Raw genomic sequence first — 22790 nt, 5'->3', positions numbered from 1 at the left:
AATGATACATTCTTTAAAAATTTTTTTAATACCCCTAGGAGCCTAGCATTGTGTCAGGTGCAACGGCAGCTACGAAAAGCCTTGCCCTTGTCCCTGACTCAACACAATATTGTTGAGGTTACAAGATTCTTTCATATAGTTTTCTTATATATAAAAACTATATGAAAGAATCCGTGGAGACAATGCTTTGGGAAAGATCTGCAGTGCTCTCCTTACTTCCTGCAAGTAATAAATCCTTCCTTCTCTTGGGGGAAAAAAAAAGGAAGAAGAAGAATCTGTGATTACATGCTAAGTTCTTAGTCCCACCTAGTGTCTACACAGTTGCATGTAAAGACCTTTGAAAGGCTCTGTGTACACTTTTTAATTTATAACTTGTTTTAGAAATGACAGAAACATAAGAAATTACATCTTGAAATAAATACATCTGCTAAAATTGAGGCTAAATACATTGCACAATTGCTCTCAAAGTATTCTAATTTTAGGTCTTGACACAAGTGAAAAATGTTTACCATTTACCATGGACAAGAAGACAAATTTCTCTCTGCTTAGCAGAATTTAAGGTCATCAGCTCTAAAAAGAAAGCTCAATCGACATTTTAATGTATTTTTCAGGTTCCTTCTATTCTGTCCACAACCTAAGTTATTAAACTTTTAGAATTATAAAAAAGCACAGAAGGACTCTGTGATGTTCCAGAAAGCACACACCAAGTGGGTAGGGATTAGGGGTGGGATGAAGTGGCTGGATTAGTGGAAGGACAGGGGGGAGGGAGATGAGAATGCCTCTTGGTGAGTCTTTGAAAGTTCACTCTGAGCTCACAGCGCACTCCTGGCTGAAAAGGCTAGGAAACAAAGCTGAGATCCACTCAGTGTCAGCAGATGTGAGGCCAGTGCTCCCAGGCCCAGGTCCTGGACCTTGACCTACAGAAAAGTCTAAGAAGACATGTGGGTTAACGACTAGAGCACTGAATTAAAAGTCTGTATTTTCTGGGACTTCCCTGGCGGTCCAGTGGTTAAGACTCTGCGCATTCCAACGCGGGTGTTGTTGGTTCGATCCCTGGTCAGGGAACTGAGATCCCACATGCCGCGCAGTGTGACAAAAAAAGAAAAAAAAAGTCTGTATTTTCTGACTTCCAAGAGCCTGTGCACAAACAAAACACAAGAGAAAAAAAACAAAAAAAGACTGATTTAGCTGCATAAGAGATGGCTGGGGTTCATTCTGGTTTGAGGTCAGAATGCTGGTGTTTCAGACTTGAATTAAAGCAAAAACACATATTTTCAGAAGTTTTAAAAAATTACTTCATTCCTGATATAAGCATGAACCTTAAAAGGCACCTTATATTTGCTCTTGAATAAGCAGGTACTATCTGACATGCCCCATGGGTGTCAAAATATTTGGTGGGCTCTTGCATAATTATGTTTTGGGTTTATACAAATAAAGTCTTAATCAGTACCACAGAAATTCTGGAGGAATTTCGACTATTCACACTGGATGTTGTTTGTTGATATAAAGGGGACAATTGATATAAAGGGGACAATTTCAATGTGTTCATCTCGTTGAGTATATATCTGAACACAGAAGCTGCCTTTAATATTGTAGGGTTTGTATCATGTAAACTGTCTCTCTCGTCCTGGCATCAGGGATCTCATGCTGCTATCCCGCTGGCCCCAAGCCTCTTTCCTTCTTGCCATCCGTAATTATCTCAAGTACGTGCTTTCAAATGAGTTCAGTGACCAGATACTTTGAAATTATTTCTTCTCTTATTGTACCATCACATAACCGAACCTCCAAACACCTCACTTCAGTGACTTCTGTTAGCTACTGCAGGACAGACAGCAATCTGACACCCCAAATTAAAGGAATTCATGCCAGGGTGTGAACCAAAGATCAAATGTCCCATCTCTTCCTCTCCCTTAGTCTCGGCACCAGCAAATCTGTAACTCTCCCAGACACCCACTGTTTAAATAGGCGAATGAATGAATCCCTGAAATCCGGAAAGGGAACTAGGCAATTAGTGGAAGGTGAGGCACGGTGATGAGAAGGGAAATTCTGGGCACTGGTTGGGGTGGGAAGCTTTCCTGATACCCTTGAATCACACTGCTTGCGCTGGGGCTTCTCCATGTTGGTCTCACCCAGTCGCAAGGGTCCAGCGAGAATACTGATTCTGGAGAGGGTTTTAAGGGGGGTGGTAGATTAAAGGGGAAAAACCCCACCAAAGTGCAGGGCTCTTTTATGTTGAATGCCTGAAGCGCTCAGAACACTTTATAATTGTGATCCTGTTGAATACATTTAGAACAATTAAGTCCCTTTTATAATGAAAACCAACGATCAATGGGCATTAAATTTATCCACTCTCTATATACTGCAGTAGTTTTCAATCTGCAATGAGGTGGTCTCTGCAAATCGGTCCCTAGCTTCTGTTTTTACCTTTTCTGTCTCTAATCTGGTTATAACATCTGTCATTTTTATTCTTCCTCCAAAGGGTAGAGCCTGCTTCTCTCTTTTCTCTCCCTCTCTGAGGTGTGAGTCGTGTTTATTTTCGCCTCAGAGCTGATGGACAGTTTCTGAGCGATAATCCCGTTCTCCACTCTGCTATTTCCGTTGAGAACTACCCTCGCGTTCACAGCCAGGCTGAAAGACGTGTTCGTTCGCATTTTGAAGTTCCCAAAGTGGACCTGGCGCTCTTCTTGGCTGCTGTCGGCACGGCTGGACATTGCCATTTACTGAGAAGGCCAGCGCGCCCCAGAGCGAACTAGTGCCTCCAGAGCCCCGCCTCCTCCCACCTCGGTCAGCGCGGACGCCGCCAGGTGGATCCTGGCCTCCGGGGACGGTGACCGCCGGTGGGATCACCAGCACGGCCAAACCTCCCCGACGTCCTGCCCGCCCCGAGGGGGAGCCTCTGTACCCCGACTCCCCGCACTAGCCCGCCTCGTCGGGTGGCGTCTGAGGTGACCCTCCCCCATCAGTACTTACAAGCAGCTTTGGGGGCTGGTCGCGGAACCCACCTCGCCGGGAGTGGGGCAGCCCGGGCAGGGCTCGATCGCGCGAGGAGGGCGCGGGGGTGAGGCGGGAGTCTCGAGAGGTTCTCAAGGTTGCGCCGGGGATGGGCGCAGCGGTGGGGGTGGGCGCGGGGGGTACGGGGTAGTGGTCCACGGTGAACCGGGAACGCGAGGGTGAGCGCCGAAGCGCCGGAGGTCGGGTGGGCGCTAAGTGGGCGGGGCCGTAGGAGAGCCCGGGAGGTGGGGCGCCAAGGGGGCGAGGGCGCGGGGCGGGGACGCAGAGAGGGGCGGGGGCAGCGCGGCGGGGAGGGGAAGTGGGCGGGGCGCCGCCGGAAAGGGGGCGGGCCGCGGAGCCTGAGTCCCAGGCGGCGGCGGCGGCGGCGGAGGACTTGAGTGCTAGCGGTCTGGCCGGGCGGAATGAGCGGGCCCGGGGCAACCGGCTCGGTGCGCGGGCTGCGGGTGGACGGGCTGCCCCCGCTGCCCAAGAGCCTGAGCGGGCTGCTGCACTCGGCGTCGGGCGGCGGCGCGTCGGGGGGCTGGAGGCACCTGGAGCGGCTGTACGCGCAGAAGTCGCGCATCCAGGACGAGCTGAGCCGCGGGGGCGCTGGCGGCGGCGGGGCGCGGGCCGCGGCGCTGCCCGCCAAGCCTCCTAATCTGGACGCCGCGCTGGCCCTGCTGCGCAAGGAGATGGTAAGGGAGGTCCGCGGGCTGGGGCGGGGGCCCTTCCCCTGCCGGCTCGCCGTCCCGGGAAAGTTCGCCGGAAGTCCCCGCGACACCCGCCTGTCTCCGGCTCTTTTAACCCAAGCGCCGGCACCGAAAGAGGGACGCTGTCCGCTCTGTGCCCGCGATTGGACCCTCGCCCTGGGAGGGCACCCCTCTCAAAAGGCAGCTTTTTGGAGACCGGGCTCCCCTAGTCCGGCCCCAGCTGGCTTAGAGACCCGGGAGGCGCGGCGTGGGGCTGGCGCTTGGCCTAGGGCCGGGGGCGGCTGGTCACCCCTCCCCAGAGGGCAGCAGAACCCCCGGGTCGGGGAGCGGTCATCGCTGCGCGCGAGGGCTTCAGAGCTGTGTGCGATTGTGTTCTCCTGCCCTGAAGAGGAACAACTTTTTGTCCTTGCGAGTGTAGACGGCAGATGGGAACAGCCCTCGCCCCTCCCCCGCGCCCGAGGCGGCGCGTGCAGAATTGGACTACGGCGGAGCGGCTCCGGCCCACAGATGGCCGTGAAAGCCACCGCTCGACCTGACCGTGTCCGCGCGGTACGGCGACACCCCGAGCCCGCTCGGGAGGAGTGGGGCGGTGGCATCCTCGCCGTCTGGGTGAAGCCCGTGCAGGTTCTTCAGGTTGTGTCCGGGCTCCAAACAATGGGGCTTACTTTTTCGCAGTCGTTGGGAAGTATGTTAGGTGTTTGTGGACCAGGACGCACGACTTAGGGTGACGCCAGAAGCAACTCAAGGACAGGGATTTGGGTGGCAGGGGGCCTTTCTCCAGCCTTCTCCAGGCTTAGGCCAGCCTAGAAGAGAACAGAAGAACTTCCTCCTTCTAACCCTCCCGCAGGGCCCCTGAGCACCGTCCCCTGGCCACCCTCTCTCTTTTTAGAATTTGCCCATTCCTTTTACCTAGTGCAGGTTTTCCCCCTCTCCTGGCACAGGTAAATACTTTATTAAGGAAATTTGATATATGAAAACTGCTTTTTCCCCAAGAATAAATTTACCAAAAAATTTATAATAGGAATCCTTTAAATATGCATCGAGTGCATTAAGATATTCTTTAGAAAAATTCAATTTATGAATTTTTTCAGGAGCATATCTGTTCTGAAAACTAAGAATTAAATCTAGAAAAACAGCCTTAACACCTTTTAATCAATTAGATATTGTCTTCCCCCCACCGTGGCTGCCACTGAAGTGATTTCCAGTTCTCTACGAAAAGATTTTTCTAAGCTTCTTACAGAATGACTTAAATTCCAAGCCAACTGTTCTAAATTTATTAATAAACATTAATCGACACCAGCATTAAACAGCTGGTAAGCTGTGTTTTAATTAGATAAATGTACACCGAGTATGTTTACAGCCTGAACTTGGATGCAGCATAAATACGGGCGTGAAATAGGAAGACCCATCCTGGTTAAGTTACCAGAACAGAGACAGGAAAACCTCAGAGAGGTTTTTTCCTGTTGTGAAGCTCTCTCTGCTTTGTGAAAGTGCTTTGGAGTCTCACACACTCCCAAGTGGGAGTAAACATGCCGTTCCCGAAAGTGTTTTTCCAGGTCCCTCCTGGTGCAACTGAAGTATAGCCACAGCCTTCTCATTATGCCTTGGACCAGAGCTCTCTCAAAGCCTAACTATCTGAAGCACAAGGAAAGTAAACAGCCATCTTAGGTCTGTCTGATATTTAGCTGAGAACAAGACAAAATATGGCTACAGGCCTTGACGGGTCCCTTCCAAGAAACGTCACAAGGTCTTTCGAAGTACTCTGGTTTTTTGGCTTTTTGAGATTTACTAACCTAGGGTGGTGGGGTCTGAGTGGTCACCTCAAACTGAGGCTCCCACTGGGGGGCCTTGCAAGATCAGAACGGAGAGTTCGTGCCTGAATTATCTGCCTAGTAGTTTGTGTTGATCTATTGACTCTGAAGGCCTGAGGTCAGATCTGTGTCAAGGGACCTAACCAGAAGTCCTGGCAGAATGAAATTAGTTCCTTTTGAAACAGTCCTGTGCCAGCGCAGAAAGAGGGCCAGCTTCCAGCAGCAGTAGTGCGGAAGGCATCAGAAGGTGGCTGATTTTAAGAAGAGAGAGGGTGATAGGACTCTAGCAGCACAGCCAGCCCAAAGGGCGCTCCCATTGGAATAACGCAGGAGTGGACATTGCAGCTGCCAGGGGCCCGGGGCCGGGGCCAGGTGGGTTGCGGAAAGCCTCCAGTAGCAAAGGAAGGGGTTGAGCCGGAGAGCTGGCTTGGAAGCGTTGATGTGATAGCAGGGCGCTGAGGGGGAGAGCTGGGCCTGGCAGAGCTAGAGGTATGGTCGGGGCAGGTGAGAGCCTCCAGCAGCATGGGGACCCGGGAATGGGAAACAAGAATCAAATGGGGACTACTTCTCTGAAACAGAATCTGCAGGAATTGCTGATACAATGTTAGGAGTCAGGGACAGTGATGCTGAGGAACCAGAGATGACTTAAGTGTTTTAATGGAAAGTACAGCTAAGCAAAACAATGAAAAATTACAGTCCTAGCACCTGGAGATAGTCACTGTTAATATCTGGGTGTATCTCCCGATAGGCACAGTGTAAATGCTTTCCTTACATCGTCTTATTTGAATTTTATAACTTCTCCACAAGATAGGTACTGAAAGTGTCTAGTTTAAAAAATATGACTCAGAATTTAAGTAACTCACCTAAGGCGGACAAACTCAACCAGATGTGTCCGGCCCCAAGACCCTGTTTAATCGCTGCATTTTAGTACTTTTGGGGGGCACATATTACAAATATTTTCTAGGTCAATGTATCCTATAATGTCTTCCCTCACTCCATAGTGTGCCATTATATGGCAGTAATAACCTTGCTAATCCATCATGGGGAAAGTGGGGTTCATCACAGCACTAGGCGGGTCAGGAGGAGTGGCTGCTTATGGGGGAAGGTGGTTTGCCATTACATCAGCGGAAGAGTATGTCAAACATTTCAGAATGTGGAGCTGGAGGCTGGCAGAGTCTGGCCTGGAGATAACTGATTGATGCACGGTGAGGGCAGAACCTGGGGAAGCTGGTGTCCAGGGGCGCCCGTGTGGGCAGAGGTTCTGTCCCATGACTGGCGACGCCCTGCTCTGCTCTGAGAGTGCTGGTTTCCTGTCCTCACAACAGGGTAACTCTGAAGTTCTGTGCTCCTGTGACTTCCCTTCCCCTCCCCTAGCGAGCTCGTTTGGAGAGCTGCGAGGGTCACACAGATGCTTCTTGCTCTTTAGACCTGAAAAAGTCCTTTAAAACAAGAAGCTGAGATTGTTGTTTGTTTGTTTGTTTTCCAACATCAGAGAATAGTTTTGGATCATATTCAACAGATGTTGACCAGGTGTCTGCTAGTTATAAAGTGTTGTGGAGGACACAGAGGTGAATAGGAAGTATCTAGGTGTTAAGAAGCTTATAACATCTGGTAGAGGTGGGCCTCTTTGCAGCAATATGATTGCTGTAGTTTAGACCACTTGTCATTTTTTCATGTCTGAAGACTCTGTATTAGTAATAGAGACTCAGTTTGAACCAACTCTTGCAAAAGGAGAACCTTGTAGGGCTGCATGTGTACAGAGACAGACTAGAACCAGGGTTGATGGGGAACCTAGGAAGGCCACTGTATTCTCCTTTCCCCTCCTTTTTATGTAAAAAATTTTTCCGCTACATTTTGGAATGTGGCTGCCAAAAGTGTCCACACTCCCAGGTTCAGCCATGCTTCGTTTTTAAAAATATTTATTTACTTATTTGGTTGCGCCGGGTCTTAGTTGCAGATACAGGGCTCCTTAGTTGTGGCTCGCCGGCTCCTTAGTTGTGGCACGCAGGCTCCTTAGTTGCAGCTCGCCGGCTCCTTAGTTGTGGCACATGGGCTCCTTAGTTGTGGCATGCAAACTCTTAGTTGTGGCATGCATGCTGGAATCTTGTTCCCCGTCCAGGGATCGAACCCAGGCCCCCTGCACTGGGAGTGCAGAGTCTTGTCTACTGCACCACCAGGGAAGTCCCTCAGCCATGCTTCTTACTGCCACTTTGAAAATACTGTGTGGAAGGATGCCAGTGGGTCCAGCTTGGTGGGGTCTGGCCAGCCTGGGCCAGCTATCAGTGACCGAGGGCAGGATGGTATTTTACTATGATGGTATGACCATGTGGATGGGGTTCGGGGTTGGGCATCCCTCAAAGAAAGAACAATTTGCAGAAATGGAGCAGGGGGCAGCTGTTGGACAGCCAAAATACTAGATGTCTACCGCAGACCTTTTTCTGGATAAGAATACTTTGCCCTCAAGGCCCCCATAGTTTCAAAGATTTTTATCTGCCACGCTGACAGGCTAGCTTGGCTCAGAAGATCTTGGTTGGCGTTTCAAATCCTTGCGTGTGGTTGAAGGACACAGGCGATTCTCAGGGTCCCCAGGGACCTGGCACACGCCTTTCCCTGCAGGGTTCTTCAGAGACCACTGGCCAGCAGCCCTGTGGGGTTAGCGCATCAAGCTTAGGTCCTCAAAAGCGTCCCACGGAAGCGGAGAGACACAACAAGTGCCTCAGCCGTGGGGCTGGGAGATGGCCGTGTCTGTCCTCGGAGACACGGAGTCTGTGTCTTCTTGGGTTCCACTCCTCAAACCAGCAGCACGTTCTAGTAGCTTTGAAGACTCTTGGCCTCATTTTTTTTCTTTTTTTCTTCAAACTGTCCAGCAGTTACTTTGGTCACCCACTTGTGCGTGAGTGGGAAGTCACCCGCGCAGAACTTTCGAGTTCCAGAGCTGCAGTGGTTTGGGTGAAGAATTTAATCTGAGAAAAAGGATTTGATTCCTGAGAGCAGCAAGACTTATCTTTCCCGCATTTCAGTTGAGACAACAGCTAAAGGCCTGACGAGCTTGTCCAGTGAACTGTATTCTAGGAGACAGGCATGAGCTTGAGTAGTCCAAATCCCCGCAGCGTTCAGTCCTCGTCCTACACACGAAACTAGCGTCTCAGAGAGCAGGTTTGAGTCTTTAAATGGGTTTCTGGTTGGAGGTCCAGTCTCGAGCCAGGCCTGTGAAATGCCATCTGAGGTAAGAGCATTAGCTCCCAATGCAGCGTTCTTGGTCGACCTTGGGCAGAGGCGACTGGGGATGGCCGCTGGCCTTTAGTATTGTCTTTGTGTTTCCACTGGTCTTCTCACCAGTATGGCTTATCTTGGTGTTCCCCAAATGGACCAGCAGCCCCAGAGTCCCCTGTGGTGCTCGCTAAACATGCAGATTCCTGGGCCCCTTCCTATACCAACAGAATCAGAGTGGGGGAGAGGCAGAATCTGCATTTTTAGCAAGCTCTTTGAGAGCTGGGACGCGCATGAGCCGGGCATCGAGAGCTTGGATCCTGTTACCAAATTATGTGATATAACTTGGGCAAGCCTCTTCCTTATTTTAGGCTACAGGTCCCTTATTGGGAAAATGAGATTAAATGCCATAAAGGATCCAGTTGGCAATAGTGGTATAATTCTTTTCCCCTCATGTTTTTATGGGTCATTATGGTGCCTATAGAAGACGTTTGCTCTGTCATAAAATAACGTGGGCACGGGGGCAGGTCCTCCCTAACGCAGTGTGCTTAGTGCCCCCGAGGACCCTTGCACAGCTATACCTGCTTGTGACAGATCCACTTAATGCAAAGGGCTGGGAGCAGAAAAGGAAGAAGGGTGTAAGTTTGCTCTTCTTGGACTTGGTTCATCAGAAGTTTGGCTGTCTACAATAGTTCTTAAAGATTTTAGGCCATTCTTACCCTGTGTAATACCTGTCTCCATCCCGGTATCCACCCAATAAAAGCAAAAGCTAAAAGTCTGTATGACAGCAGACTTGTGTCTATGGGGTCATTGGCCTTTCAAGGTTATCTCTAAGTGAGATCACACTTATAGTCTTTGTTTTGTTTTGTTTTGTTTTTTTGCGGTACGCGGGCCTCTCTCGCTGTTGTGGTTTCTCCCGTTGTGGAGCAAAGGCTCCGGACGCGCAGGCTCAGCGGCCATGGCTCACGGGCCCAGCTGCTCCGCGGCATGTGGGATCCTCCCGGGGCACGAACCCGCATCCCCTGCATCGGCAGGCGGACTCTCAACCACTGCGCCACCAGGGAAGCCCTATACTTATAGTCTTAAGATTTGAAGATGTAAAGGATTGAAAGATATGTTTTTGTACCACTCTCAACTTTTATCTATTACTGTACCTCCCTGTGGAGACTCTAAATTCACATTTTCCCTAACTCAGAAGTCTCTCATGAATAGCGCTGCCCTTCTGCTTTTTCTCCCCCTTTTGGTTAAAGTCATTCATCTGTTAAGTGTGGCTCTAAAGTGCCCCAGTTGTTGGCACTTTGGGTACCTCTCTGTTTACAGAGCCAGTGCCCAGGCCTTTCTGCACCCTGCAGCCATCAGTGTCTCCCGCTCTGGGCCCGGGCCTGACGTTGCTGTAGATCTTCGAGGCAAGGTGGGCAAGGATGTTCAGAGAGGGCCCAGGAAGAGGGCCACAGTCCTCAGGCAGTTTCTCCCACCCAGCAGCGGTCAGAAGCTGCGCAGTTTTGCTCCTGCAATGCCTGCCTCAGCACTACAGAGACTTCAGAACCCAATTTGAGAAGCTAAATTTTTCACGATACTGGGTAAGAAACCTTATGGACAGATCACAGAGTCCCTGAGCAGGAAACCAGCCCTGAGACTGGCCAGGTCAGACGTTTGCCCCCTCTTGCCCAGTGCTGTTCTCCAGAGCCCTGGCCTCCTGTTCACCTCACTCCTTGCCCACATTCTCCAGACGTTTCCAAGTGATAAGTAGGCAGGGCTCACAAAGGCTGCTCCTTCTTTCCTGTGGCTCATTCCCCCACAGACATGACAGAGATGTTCATTCTCCCCCAAGAGACAAACCCTTAGCCTTCCTTGCGGATCTGCAGAAATTGTTTAAGAGAGGTGGCCTTCTCAGTTTTCATGAGCGCTCTCTGTTCACTTCCGTGATTGGCCCTAAGGAGCCATGGGCTGGCCTCGTTTTGCAGGTCAGAGAATCCTGTCTTCAAGTATTCGGGGAGGGAGGTGCTGTCCTTGACTGGAGAAGTGGAGGGTGTGTGTGTCCTCCGATCTGTGCTCTCTAGGGGAGGGGTAACGTCTGTGGGATGCCAGGCCTGTCCCAGCCTGGGGAGGCGGGGCTAAGGAAGATTACCAAAATACATATGGAGACTAGAAACTTGCAAGGAGGGTGTTTGGTGTATTCTTAGGTTGTCAACTGTACTTAAGATTGGCAATAAAATAGCCAAGTTCATGCAGGTAAAGAGAACGGCAAGGTGTTTAAAACCCCTTATAACCACAGATATGCAAATTAAAACAATAAGGTATCATGTTTTACCTAAAAGATTAGCAAAGATTGAAAAGAATGATCATAGTGATGGTGTGGGTTCTGGGAAATAAGCGCCGTAAAACAGAATGGGCACCAACCTCTTTCTCTTGCTTCTTACGTCAGTTTTCTAAAAAACACTAGGTGCTGACACGAAGTTTTCTGTATATTGTCCAAGAACTTGGTTTTCTGATTTTTAGCTTCAGATGCTCTTCCTTAACTGCATCTGCTCTTGCAGAGAGGCGATTTCAATTAGTTGGATATCATTCAAGAAAATGACAAAATGCAAGCTAACCTTCAAATGTGTGCTGAGTTCCAACGTGTCATTAGTCAGTCGTGTTTTTTCCTCTAGTCCCACCTGATTTTTAGCCTCAACTGCATACACGTTTGCATTCATCATCTTGAGTAATGAACTTTCAGGCCTTGGACACAAATCCTTGATGAATGGTCTGCTGTTTGTGGCCCCAGGATTGGGGAAGGACTGGAAGGAAGGCATCCCATTCCCCTTCTCTGCCTTCTCCCCTGCAATTTCATTTTCATAAATTTATCTTACAGAAATAGTCACACAAGGGAATAACAGTACTTGTACAAGAATATCTTTTGCAGTGATATATAGTAGTAGTCTATAATAATAATATATAACAGTGATAGAATACTGTATAGTTGTTGAAAAGAATGTGGTAACTATGTAAATAAACATAGGTGTTCAAGGTATGGAAAAGTTAAGTTACAAAACAGCACATGTATACATGTGTGTATGCATGGTGTCTTGAGGGACATATGCTAAACAGCTAAAATGGATATGTTAAGAACAGTGGTTCTTAAATTATGGTCTGAGGACATCTAGGGGTTCCCAGATCCTTTCGGGGGTCCGTAATTATGTGGTGGTCACATTGACAAATGTGATTTTCCAAAATAGTACCTAAGAAAATGTATCAATGTTTCGAGGAGCTAAATAATTCAGTGAATCATTTTTCCACATGTTTCACATAACCAACGCTTGACACGTGGTTAAAAGGTCCATTCAGAGTGCGAGACTGGTGGGTTTTAATGAAACAGTATGAAAAGCTCATTGTCTTAGTTTCAAATTCCACACTGGAGCCACCTTAAGGATGAGGCCAGGTTTATTTCAACCAAAAAAAGCATGTTTCAAGGATCAAGTACAGAGCAGATAAGCCAGAGATTAAAAAGATTTACAAAATCTCATTTATAAAAATGTTATTTATATTAACAATGGGTATAGTGTTTTTGAATGGATTAATATTAAAGTTTCTCAGTTTCAATTTCCAATAAGGTAACTACTGATAGGTATAACCCACATAAACAAGAGATCTTGGGGACCCTCGATAATTTTAAGAGTATAAAGGGGTCCCAAGACCAAAACATTTGAAGATTGCTGCTTTAGAGCATGAAATTACGGAAGACTCTTCGTATAATTATGAGCCGTTGACTTTTTTTTTTTTTTTTTTTTTTTTTTTTTGCGGTACGCGGGTCTCTCACTGCTGTGGCCTCTCCCGTTGCGGAGCACAGGCTCCGGACGCGCAGGCCCAGCGGCCATGGCTCACGGGCCCAGCCGCTCCGCGGCATGTGGGATCTTCCCGGACCGGGGCACAAACCCGTGTCCCCTGCATCGGCAGGCGGACTCTCAACCACTGCGCCACCAGGGAAGCCCCCGTTGACTTTTTAATAGTTAGAATATTTTATTTTTGTAATCGGGAAAGTTAAGGAATGTACAAAGACGTTTCTTAAAGACAACAGTTGATCACTTTTCTTCATCTTCACCTAGGACACAACGAGAGGAAATGGGCTTCATTGGTACTATCATTACTTTAGGTCAGAGATGAGCAAGGCCGTCTTCATGAGAACTGCTGAGTTGCAGAATGGGCTCCATCCATCAGTGCGGATGCCTTCTGGTGTAAGCAGAAAACTCCACTCAAACTGCCCTTCCTGGTCGAGGAGTTCATGGGAGAGTGTAGAGGTGGGCCGAGCTTTGGGTCTGGCCTAATCCCTGGCGAGGCCATGCACCTGGTCTGTTTGCTGTCTCTGAGTCACCGGGGCTCTTCCGAGGCAGTCCTCAGCTCAGTGGGGCCACAGTGTTAACAGGAGACGAGGCTGACTGATGTGCATCCCCCTGGGGAGGAGCCGTGTGATGGATGGAAGCCTGCTTAGGGAGCCCAGGATCACAGCATGCGGGCAGCTCGGGGTCCTGCAGGGGCAGCTCTGTCCAGCTCCGGCTGCTGAGTTCATAGCTTTTTCTCTATTAGATCAACACCGATGAAGCTGTTCTCTTTGACTTTCCTTTTCTAAACAGTATGCAGGTCAGCGTCCTTCTGTCAACACATCCTTTATTCAGAAACCAGATTATGGTCCATTAGTTACTGCTTTATTGCATTCCAGTCCTGTGGGTGCACACTAGACACTCCCATTAAATTGGGGGCATTTACCAAGTCTTGTCTAAAATAAATTTACAAGCTGTTCATTGGATATGCTTACTCATTCATTACGTTTTCAAAAGATAACTTTGAAAGTTCTCTCGTTATGAATTAATACGTATTCACAGTAGAAGATCTGGAAAATTCAGAAAAGCCCCAAATACAAGGCACTTGTGATCTCAGCAGCTTGCTGCACCGCAGCTGACATGGCGGCATCTCCCTGTGTCGTCTGTGCAGGCGGGGCAAGCTGAGGGTCCGGCATGGACGCTGGAGTCCTGCCACCTGCTTGCAGCCCCCTGCTCTTAGTGAAGGGCCTGCATCTTTCAGGACGTCAGTTTCCTCATCGTAACAGAATCCACACCTACCTCACAGAACAGGGATGAGGATTACCTATTTGTGTACAGCTGAGATTTTCTACTCCACGGTCCCCAGAAATGAACTGGTTAGCTGGTTAAAAGTTACGTGAGGGACTTCCCTGGTGGCTCAGTGGTTAAGAATCTGCCTGCCAACGCGGGGCACACGGGCTCGAGCCCTGGTCCGGGAAGATCCCACGTGCCGCGGAGCAACTAAGCCCATGTGCCACAACTACTGAGCCTGCGCTCTAGAGCCCGTGAGCCACAACTACTGAGCCCGCGAGCCACAACTACTGGGCCTGCGCGCCTAGAGACCATGCTCCGCAGCAAGAGAAGCCACTGCAATGAGAAGCCCGCGCACCACGACAAAGAGTAGACCCCGCTCGCCCCAACTAGAGAAAGCCCGTGTGCAGCAACGAAGACCCAACACAGCCAAAAAAAAAAAAGTTATGTTTTAAGGCTTTTGATAGACATTGCCAGTGAGTCCTCCAGAAAGGTTTTACAAGCATGCAGCCCTATTATTACTAGTTTTTAAAATTAGGAGTAATGTGCTTGTTGGAAAAAAAAATTAAGCAGTACAGAAGGCTGTGAACATCCAGTCCCACTTTCCAAAAGTAAATTCTGCTAACGGACATTTTCTCTTCTAGTCAGAAGCTTGCACATGTGTGTGCATAGATGTATAAAGTGAGATCCTACTAAACATACTATTCTATACCTTGAACTTTCGTGCCAAATGGTGTGTGTTGGTCAGTGTCCTACTCTAGTGCTTAGAGAGCTGCTCTGTCTTTTAAATGACTGCCTGGTTTTTATTGTATGACTATAATATAATTTCTTAAGTCAAGTTTCTATCATCCGTTATGTTCCGAACTAAACTTTTACCCGACAGACTTTTTCCGCGTCTGTCCCCATATTTTGGGGCCCCCTGTACTGTAGTTCCTGATTCTATAGCTTAACTTTGCATCTGTACATCCCTCGTCCCATGTGAGGTGGGGCAGTTTTCATCTTAGGTTGAGGAATCACAGCGATAGCAGATAGAGGACTACCAGGGGAGAGGGCTCATTGCCCACACCGGCACCAGATCTGCTTCCCCCTCCCCTGGGCCCAGGCTCCTATACGGAGCTGGGTACAAATAAGGCCATTTCCTTGTATGTTTGTCTTGTTTTCTACTCACTGCTGTGTTTGGGAAGAAGTTGCACCGGTGAATTACCCCAAAGTTTGTTTTCAGTTACTTCAATAAAACAGACTCTTTTTCTTAAATGTATTTTTGACTTCTGAGAAAATCCTAAAATTTTTCATGATGCTTTGTTTTCAATCAACATAAATCTCCCATGAAAGTCTTCTTGCATCTTCTAGGCCTTGTACCCTAATGGTAATGTTTCTATTATAATCTGAAAGTCAGGAAGAACTTCCTCCTCAACACCACCCTCCAAAGATATCCAGAGGCTGGGTGACCCCAGACCCAGCTGGGAGCCACCACCCTGTCTGAGGTGTATGCATGGGGCCAGCCCACTGTGAACTCTTGAAACCGTCGTGAGCGAGGGTTGTTCAGGATTATCCGGCCCCGTCGTTGGAGATGCCATGGGTTGGTGAGCACCTGTGCGTGCAGCAGGCAGCGTGCAGGGAGCTCTGCTCGTGGGAGAAGTTCAGATAGGAGGCAGGAAGCCTGACCTGGGAGAGGAAGGAATCACGCTAGCAGTTTAAAGAGATGGAAACGAGTGGCTTGTTCTGAATTGTCTCAGAGGTGTAGACCAAGGGGCTGCAAATGGCAGGGTCTTAGAATTCTGTGTTTTTCTAAACTGAGCCTGTCTGAATTTTTCAACTGCACTTTCAAATAAGAGCTGCATTTTCTGAATCCAGCTGTGAATGAGGAGAGCAGCTGTCCTTTAGGGACCCATGGGAACACGTCCATAAGGTGACAGGCTTCTGCTCGCAGGGTGGGGACAGTGGCGAGGGTTAGTGGGCTTGCTGAGGGCATGTTCCCCTGCCTAGCCCCCCCCCCCCCCCCCCACCGCCGCCTCACTTTCTTCGGGAAGGATGAGAAGTTCTTGTTCATGGGTGATTTCATCATGTCCTAGAACATAATGGCAGTTGAGTTCTCTTGGCGCCAGTGTTGAGAGCCTGCTTTCTGGCCTGTCATGAGTTTGTCTTCCAGCTGCAGATGGCTGGCTCTGTAACGAGCGCTCAGGAAGGAATCTTGGTTTTGTGCCTTCTCCTGTCAGGCAAGAGGTGAGTGCTTTTTTGATGACGTGGCGAGAACCACGTGGTCTGTGGCTTTCCTCAGGGGGACCTTGGTTTGGAGCCAGGGGCCTGCGGATCTTAGTGCGACCCACTGCCAGGACGCTGCCAGGCGTCCTCTGGGAGGGCACCGAGGTCTCCACAGCGAGGCGCTTTCCCTCAGGCAACCAGTATCCGAGTTTCCTCTGCAGGGTTCTGCGCTGGGTGCTGAGGGACCCAAAGGGCAGATGGGTCCCTGCCATCTGAGCTCCTCCTACAGTAGGAGAAGGAAGACCGTGTGTGTACCCACGGCATAAGGTAGGGAGTGATAAATGCCATGAGACAGGCAGAGGAGGCAAGGGAAAGCAAGGAGCGCTGGTGGCTGAGCCCATCCGGGTCTGAAGAGTGGAGGAGACCCTGGGGCTGGGCTTCAACAGATGTAACTGGAGACAGCCAGGGGACACTCGGGGTGAAGGGGCCTCAGCCTGAACAGTGCATGAGGCGCAGGGGAGCAGAGTTTCAGACCAGATCAGGGGATGCTGCCTAGGGATTTTCAATTTACATCTAGAAAATTCAAGTGAAAATGTTTAAACAAGCGCAGCTGGGGGAGAGGGGGGGTCCTGGCTAGGAAGCTAGGTTGTTCCTAGCTTCCTGTTTACTTGCCCCATGTCCTCCTAGCTAATCTGGAGGATTGCTGGTGAATCAGAGGAAGTGGAACCTAGCACCCGAAGAAGGAGGCCCCGAGAAGCTGGGTGGGGTGTGGGCGTGTGCGTGCACGTGTGTTGTTTTTAAGTCCCTGCAATCCTGCTCAGTTAGTCCAAACGCTTGGCATCCGCCGGCTTGTGTAACAGGCATGTACAGGGCTGTGCTGTATTCCTAGGCTGGTCAGACTTGGTTTCTAGGCCAGCTTTCTGCCCGATGACAAGGCAGCTTTGTGAATCACCAGCCGCCGCGGTGCAGAAAGGTCCAGGTCATGATCCGACTCCCAGCCTAGTGCGTCTCCCACGTAGGCCTGGGAATGCCTTGGAGAACCTTGGCACCTAAAGAGAACAGCCTGGAACCTCGCTTCACGGGTAGCACGGCATCGTGGGAGGTCGGGGCCGCTGCAGCCTGTCAGGGGTTGTAGAGCCGTGGAGCCTAGTCTTCTGCCTTCACCTGTGCCCACTGCATTCCAGTGGCCCAGCAGGGTGACAGACCTGGGCCAGTAGCATGTCACTCCCTGGTACTTCTTTTTCCCTTAACAGTTTTGGGATTCCCCCAACCCTACTGGTATCAGAGTGACCCAGTAGAAGCATCTCCAGGATTCTGGATGAATGTTTGCTATGACTTTCAGAGCAAATACTGGTGTGCTCTCTGGAAGGTGTGATGACTTCCTTTATTAAAGTTTATGTCCCCTGTATAAAATCCTAGAGAAGGTAGGGCCGTGTGAATTTGCCAAGTCTGAACCTTGTGGCTTGGTTGTTGTATTCAGATCCGGATACCGTGGAGGAGGCTTTGGAAAGGCCAGAGGAAAGAACTAGATGGTTAATAGAACAGAGTCATCACGAATAGTGGAAGGACTGAGGATATTAGCTCGGAGAAGGCAAATGGTTTAGGGGGTGAAGGTGGTGGAAAGAGATTATCCTCAAATATTTAAAAGGTGGTTAAGAAAGAGAGTAACTACATTTGTATGTGCAGCGGCGACACATAGCATCTAAGGGCTCGCAGAGTTTGACTTGGTATAAAGAATAATTACATCGGTTTGAAATGAACTAGCTGGTTTGCAAGGTCCTCCTTGTTGGGGTTTGAAGTAAGACACGGGAGGGCCTTTCCTCCTTGAGAGTCTGCAGTTACCACTGCTTCCCACAAAGCAGGCTGACGGGGAGAGCGTGCATCCAGTGTGGCTGCCCCGGCGACGCCACGCACACCCCGGGCCGGATCAGGGCTCAGCGGGCGGAGGAATGAGGCGGCGCGCGGGCGCTGCCCTGGCCGGAGCCCCGAGGTCCCTGCCATTCCTTTCCAAGCTGAAACCCTGCAGGCCAGCAGAGTGGAAAAGAACAGTGAAGAGGGAAACAAGGGTGGCAGCAGCTGCCGCTCTTTTCAGGAGCTGAACAGTTGGTCTGCGGTGCTCTCGCAGCTTGGACCGGGCCGGCGGGCGGGCGCCCGGGGCCGCGCCGCGCCCTGGATGCAGCGCCGCGCCCCGGATACGGCGCCGCGCCCCCTGCCGGCCTGCGGTTCCGGGCGCCCAGGACAGTGCCTACACGCGGCCCGGGAGAGGCAGACGGATACTCCCGTCAAGAACCCTGGTTCTTCACTAGAACTGGACTTCAGGATCATCTGCATAATTTTTAGAACACAAATGTCAGGGACCCACTCTTCCGACATACACACGTATATTGTGCGCGCGCGCGCACACACACTCATTAGGAATAGTGGTGGTGTCTTGACCCGACAGTGGGACATTGTGGCCGCCGGTCACCTCTTGGTTTGCCTTCCCTGTTCAAGGTGTGCTTTGGAGAGTAGGATGCCTTGGGGCACGTCTGTCCTTCAGGAAAGCCTTCTCCCAGGCGCTCGCCATTCGTTGAGGACTAAGGAGCGGTGGTTTAGGACACAGAGCCCCAGTGTTTGCGTAGCCACAGATTATCTGGCCCGAAGCCTCCGTTTATTGACAGGTTGAGGGCAAGGGCCTCAACAAAGCCATGGAAAGTGCCGGAGCTGGGCCTGGAGGCCACGCCCCCGGCTTGTGGCGAGGTCTCTTCCTGGGAACAGCTTCTTTAGGAGTTCTAGGTAGAAGGAATTCTAGAATAAAGGGAAACGCTCCAGAAAGAACAGGACCCGCATCTCCGTCTGGGTCTTCCTTTGAACGTCCTGGCTATTATGCAAAGGCGGTGTGAGGGGCTCCGTTTCTGTGGTCTGTTCGGCTGTACTGGAGAGAGGGCTGGTGACTGGGCGTGGTTGACGGTGTGAAGAGTGACCTGGAGTTTATCGTCCAGTCTTGTCACCAGGTGACCGCTCCTTCCTGGGCCCTAGCTTCCCTTGTGCAGAAAATCTCACTGCTGGGTAATATTAAAGACTAACTCCTCTGATACTCCCTGCGGTTTTCTGTGGACTGTTCCCTGGGCATCGCGACCCCTTTAGCCTAGCGCTTGATACACAGGAGGCATTTGACTCCTGTTTATTTAAATGGCTGATATTTCATTTGATCCTCCCAATAGATTAAGAGGAAGTATTCCATTTTGTCATCAGGTGAGGCATAGAGATGATAAATCTGGCATCTTGTTTAGAGTGTCTCCCCTCGAGACTCCGTGAGGTTTGCCACCCGGCAGCACTGCTCAGTGTTCCCGTCACCAGTGGCCTCAGGCCTGGGGCCCGAGTCAGAACCCGCAGGCTTAGCAAGATCCCCAAGTGGTTCTCATGCACAGGAAAGTGGAGATGCGTTGGTCAAGGCTGCATTTCTAGGTGAATTAACCCTTCTCCCTTTGGGATTGATGGAAACGTTGCATCCATCGCCTGTCCTGACTGTGCTCTCTTCCCTGGGATGGGCCGCGGGGAAGGGAGGAACCTGAGGGTAAACAAATACGTGACTTTTATATGTTCTTAGTTCTGTCATCACTTGTGGAAATAGTTCCCAGGAGAATCTGGAGAGGTCCCGGGTCTCACTAGGCTGATTTGGTGGCCGCTGTGGCGAGTGATCCCACAGCCATCTCGGGAGGAGGTGTCCTCTTGTCCAGAGGAGAGGGAGTCTGACCACTTGTGAGCCTGGAGACGGAGCTGGTTGGAGGGTGCGCGCTCCAGGGGGCAGTGTGTGACACTGACTGGTGAGCCACTGGCGGTGGCAAGGAGACTGTTGGCCCAGGGAGGAGAGACGGCCGTAGCAGGGCAGGCACACGTGGGTCTTCTCTGAATCTGATCGTGGCAAGAGGAAATGACACCCTTGAGTCTTGCCGTCCAATGTGAAGCCAGCTGGGGCTTGCAGAATGTGCAGAGCTGTTGCACCACAGGGCGTGCCGGGGCCCCCCGCCGCCCTGCGGGTGTGGCCCTTCCCTGACATGTTGAGTAACGTCTGAGGCGTGGGCATCACCTAATTAAGGTTTTCTCAGAACTGGAAATCCGAAGCATTCAGGTGATGCTCTGCGTCGTTTGCCGCGTGGATGGAATGTGCAGGCGCGAGCAGATGGCTGGCTGAGGGTACAGCTGAGGTGACACTGCAGTGCTGACTTGTCGTTTTTACCTGCCTGCCCCTTCCCTCAAGGTTGGCCTCCGACAGCTGGACATGTCCTTGCTCTGCCAGCTATACAGCCTCTACGAGTCCATCCAGGAGTACAAGGGAGCGTGCCAGGCTGCGTCGAGCTCAGACTGCACTTACGCTCTGGAGAACGGCTTCTTCGACGACGAGGAGGGCTATTTCCAGGAGCAGAGCCCCCTGCACGACAGGAGGGAGCGAAGCCCCCCGAGGGACCCCTCACCGCCCGTCTCCCCGCTCTGCAGCGCCGACTGGATCCTGGAGTCCATCTAAAGGACCCAGGAGGGAGGCGACTGTCAGCGTGTGCTTCTCCTCTCCTCCCCCGCTGCGGGCATCCCCGGGCCAGTGGGACCTGTGCTGCCCGTTTAGTTTGCAGGCAGGGAGATCTGCCTGGGCGCGGGGCCTCGGGCCATTTCGGGGGCCGCTTTCTACTGAGGTGACCTGGAGGCGTTCAGCAATCTCCTCACAGCCTGGCCCTGAGGCCCTGCGGCCAAGGATTTGTACTGAGAGCATGATGAGAGGGTCCCTGGAGAAGACCTGCTCGGGTATTTTGTGCGAGATGAGAGGACCCGTGTGTAGCTGGCGGCTTTCTCACAGGTAGGGTTTGCCTCCAGTTTACAGTGTAAGAGAGCGAACACTTCCCTGCTGCCCTTCCTCGGTGTGTTCGACAGCCCTTCTTGCTGTTTGCTGAGCTCCGAAGCCACTGGGTTGAGCTGTATTTATTTGTCAGCTGCATTACTCATGGTCCAGTGACTCAGTAAAAGCTTTTCCCTGAAACAGTAAACATTTCAGGTCACACCAAACAAGAGAACTGCATTCTCTTAACCTGTCAAAAATTTTTGTATCATCGTTTGTCCATCAGATGTGGGAGGAAGGAAGATAGTACAAAGATACTTCAAACCGGGGGGAAAAAACTGGAGCAAGCTGTGTTTTGTGTCTCTCACGGTAAGGCGGTGAACGTTTCAGGTTTTAAAGATTCTGAATGTCAGCTACTATGTGAGAAAGCAAACTCTTCCACTCAAAACGGTCGTCACCTTAAGCCTTACTATATTTATTAAAATCTTTCGTGCACACTTTACGCTTTGTAGGTTACAAGTGAGGATAAAATGCTAAACTGTCTGTGGTTGTGTATCGATATTATTTTGGCCTGAATTAAGAATCATCAACTTGAATGCGTTGAATCCGATCAACTGCTGAAAGAAAATTGCAGTTTGTTTTCTTGCCATTAAGAATCTGAAAGCAGCTTTATTCCTCTCTTAGCTCGTTCCTGGAGTTGTTTTATCAGTAGACTGCGGCTGACAGTTCCGTCTCAGGGCTGTTCAGTCACTGAATACTCTGGGCCCCTCGCTTCTCTTCTCTTCTCTCCTTTGGTGCAGTAGTTGCTTATTAGCACCTCTTTGGGGTCAGAGAGAGGACGTAGAACTCACCATCGTGAAGCAGCATGTTGACAGCCTGTCACGTACACAACCCCATGTCAGGGATTGGGGTGATAGGCAGAGAAGGAAAAGCCTTCCCGCTCATTTGCTGTGTTGAAAGTCACCGTTAAAATGAGGGGTGGCAGGAAACTGCCTTCAGCGAGTGGCGGGACTGTTCGGTGCGGAAACTTCATTTTATTTATTGATTTTTGATTGTGTTGGGTCTTTGTTGCTGCGTGCGGGCTTTCTCTAGTTGCGGAGGGCGGGGGCTGCTCTTCCTTGCGGTGTGTGGGCTTCTCATTGCGGTGGCTTCTCCTGCTGGGGACTCTAGGCGCGCGGGCTTCAATAGTTGCGGCACGCGGGCTCAGTAGCTGTGGCTTGCGGGCTCTAGAGTGCAGGCTCAGTAGTTGTGGCGCCCGGGCTTCGTCGCTCCGCGGCATGTGGGATCTTCCCGGACCAGGGCTCGAACCTGTGTCCCCTGCATTGGCAGGCGGATTCTTAACCACTGCGCCACCAGGGAAGTCCTCGGTGGGGAAAATTTTAAGTGGCAAAACCAGGTGAAGTCTGGTTGTCTACTGGAACCTCTTCCTTCGAGGCTGGGCCCCTGCTTAACAATGAGGTGAACCTGAGCTCAGCTGTTCTGAACCTTGAGAACAAGAGAATCACTTGGGGGAGCTTTTAGAACAGTATCGAGCCCGGATCAAGACTTCCCCTTGTGCCCCCCTCGCGCCCACCCCACTCCCCGCTCCGGCCCCTATAGCATCATTCAGATTTAATTAGTAAGGAGTGAGGCCTGGGTGCCTGTACGGTTCTAAAAGTCCCCCCGACCCCGTGAGTCTAATGTGGATCTAGTTGAGATCTAGAATTCAAGATGTAGTCCGTGGCGCAGGCGTCACTGGAAACGTGGTGCAGAATCTCACCCCACCCAGCCTTCTGCCCCCGGCCCTGCGCCTTGACACGAGTCCTCCGACCATCATTCCGCACAGAGTTCCAGAAATGCTGCCTTAAGTGAGCCCAGCACCAACACTGCCGCTCTTGGAGGGCTGTCCCTGCAGCACTGAAGAATTGCCTGGCCTGCCCCAGGCGAAGCTTGCAGGGCTGGCTCTGTCTGGGGGAGCGCTCTGATTCAGAAT

The 22790-nt window shown here is 50.8% G+C and overlaps 1 protein-coding gene across 2 annotated transcripts; it reads left to right on the top strand.

Moving 5' to 3' along the window:
- The first annotated feature begins 3355 nt into the window (after positions 1 to 3355).
- Positions 3356 to 21361, top strand: FAM89A (family with sequence similarity 89 member A). 2 transcript variants are annotated; one of them, XM_027094032.1, is made up of 3 exons: positions 3356 to 3686; positions 12808 to 12936; positions 20252 to 21361. In XM_027094032.1, the coding sequence occupies exons 1-3, from the start codon at positions 3414 to 3416 to the stop codon at positions 20513 to 20515; spliced, it is 666 nt and encodes a 221-aa protein (XP_026949833.1). In that variant the 5' UTR covers positions 3356 to 3413; the 3' UTR covers positions 20516 to 21361. The 2 variants fall into 2 exon arrangements, with proteins under 2 accessions (XP_026949833.1, XP_026949834.1); XM_027094033.1 differs by lacking the exon at positions 12808 to 12936 and having other exon boundaries at positions 3364 to 3686.
- The last annotated feature ends 1429 nt before the right edge of the window (positions 21362 to 22790 follow it).

This window comes from Aethalodelphis obliquidens, unplaced genomic scaffold, assembly GCF_003676395.1.
Source record: "Aethalodelphis obliquidens isolate GAN/ISIS:26980383/991018 unplaced genomic scaffold, ASM367639v1 scaffold87, whole genome shotgun sequence".
Taxonomy (NCBI): Eukaryota; Metazoa; Chordata; class Mammalia; order Artiodactyla; family Delphinidae; genus Aethalodelphis; species Aethalodelphis obliquidens.
The sequence above is the reverse complement of the archived record's forward strand: the minus strand, read 5'-3'. Positions and strand labels throughout refer to the sequence as shown.

Bases quoted from the DNA above. Each gene is read 5' to 3' on its own strand.
- FAM89A (XM_027094032.1), top strand. From the start codon at position 3,414: ATGAGCGGGCCCGGGGCAACCGGCTCGGTGCGCGGGCTGCGGGTGGAC. The intron at 3,687-12,807 runs GTAAGGGAGGTC...ATCTTCACCTAG, and splicing joins CCCTGCTGCGCAAGGAGATG to GACACAACGAGAGGAAATGG. The intron at 12,937-20,251 runs GTAAGCAGAAAA...CCTTCCCTCAAG, and splicing joins CAGTGCGGATGCCTTCTGGT to GTTGGCCTCCGACAGCTGGA.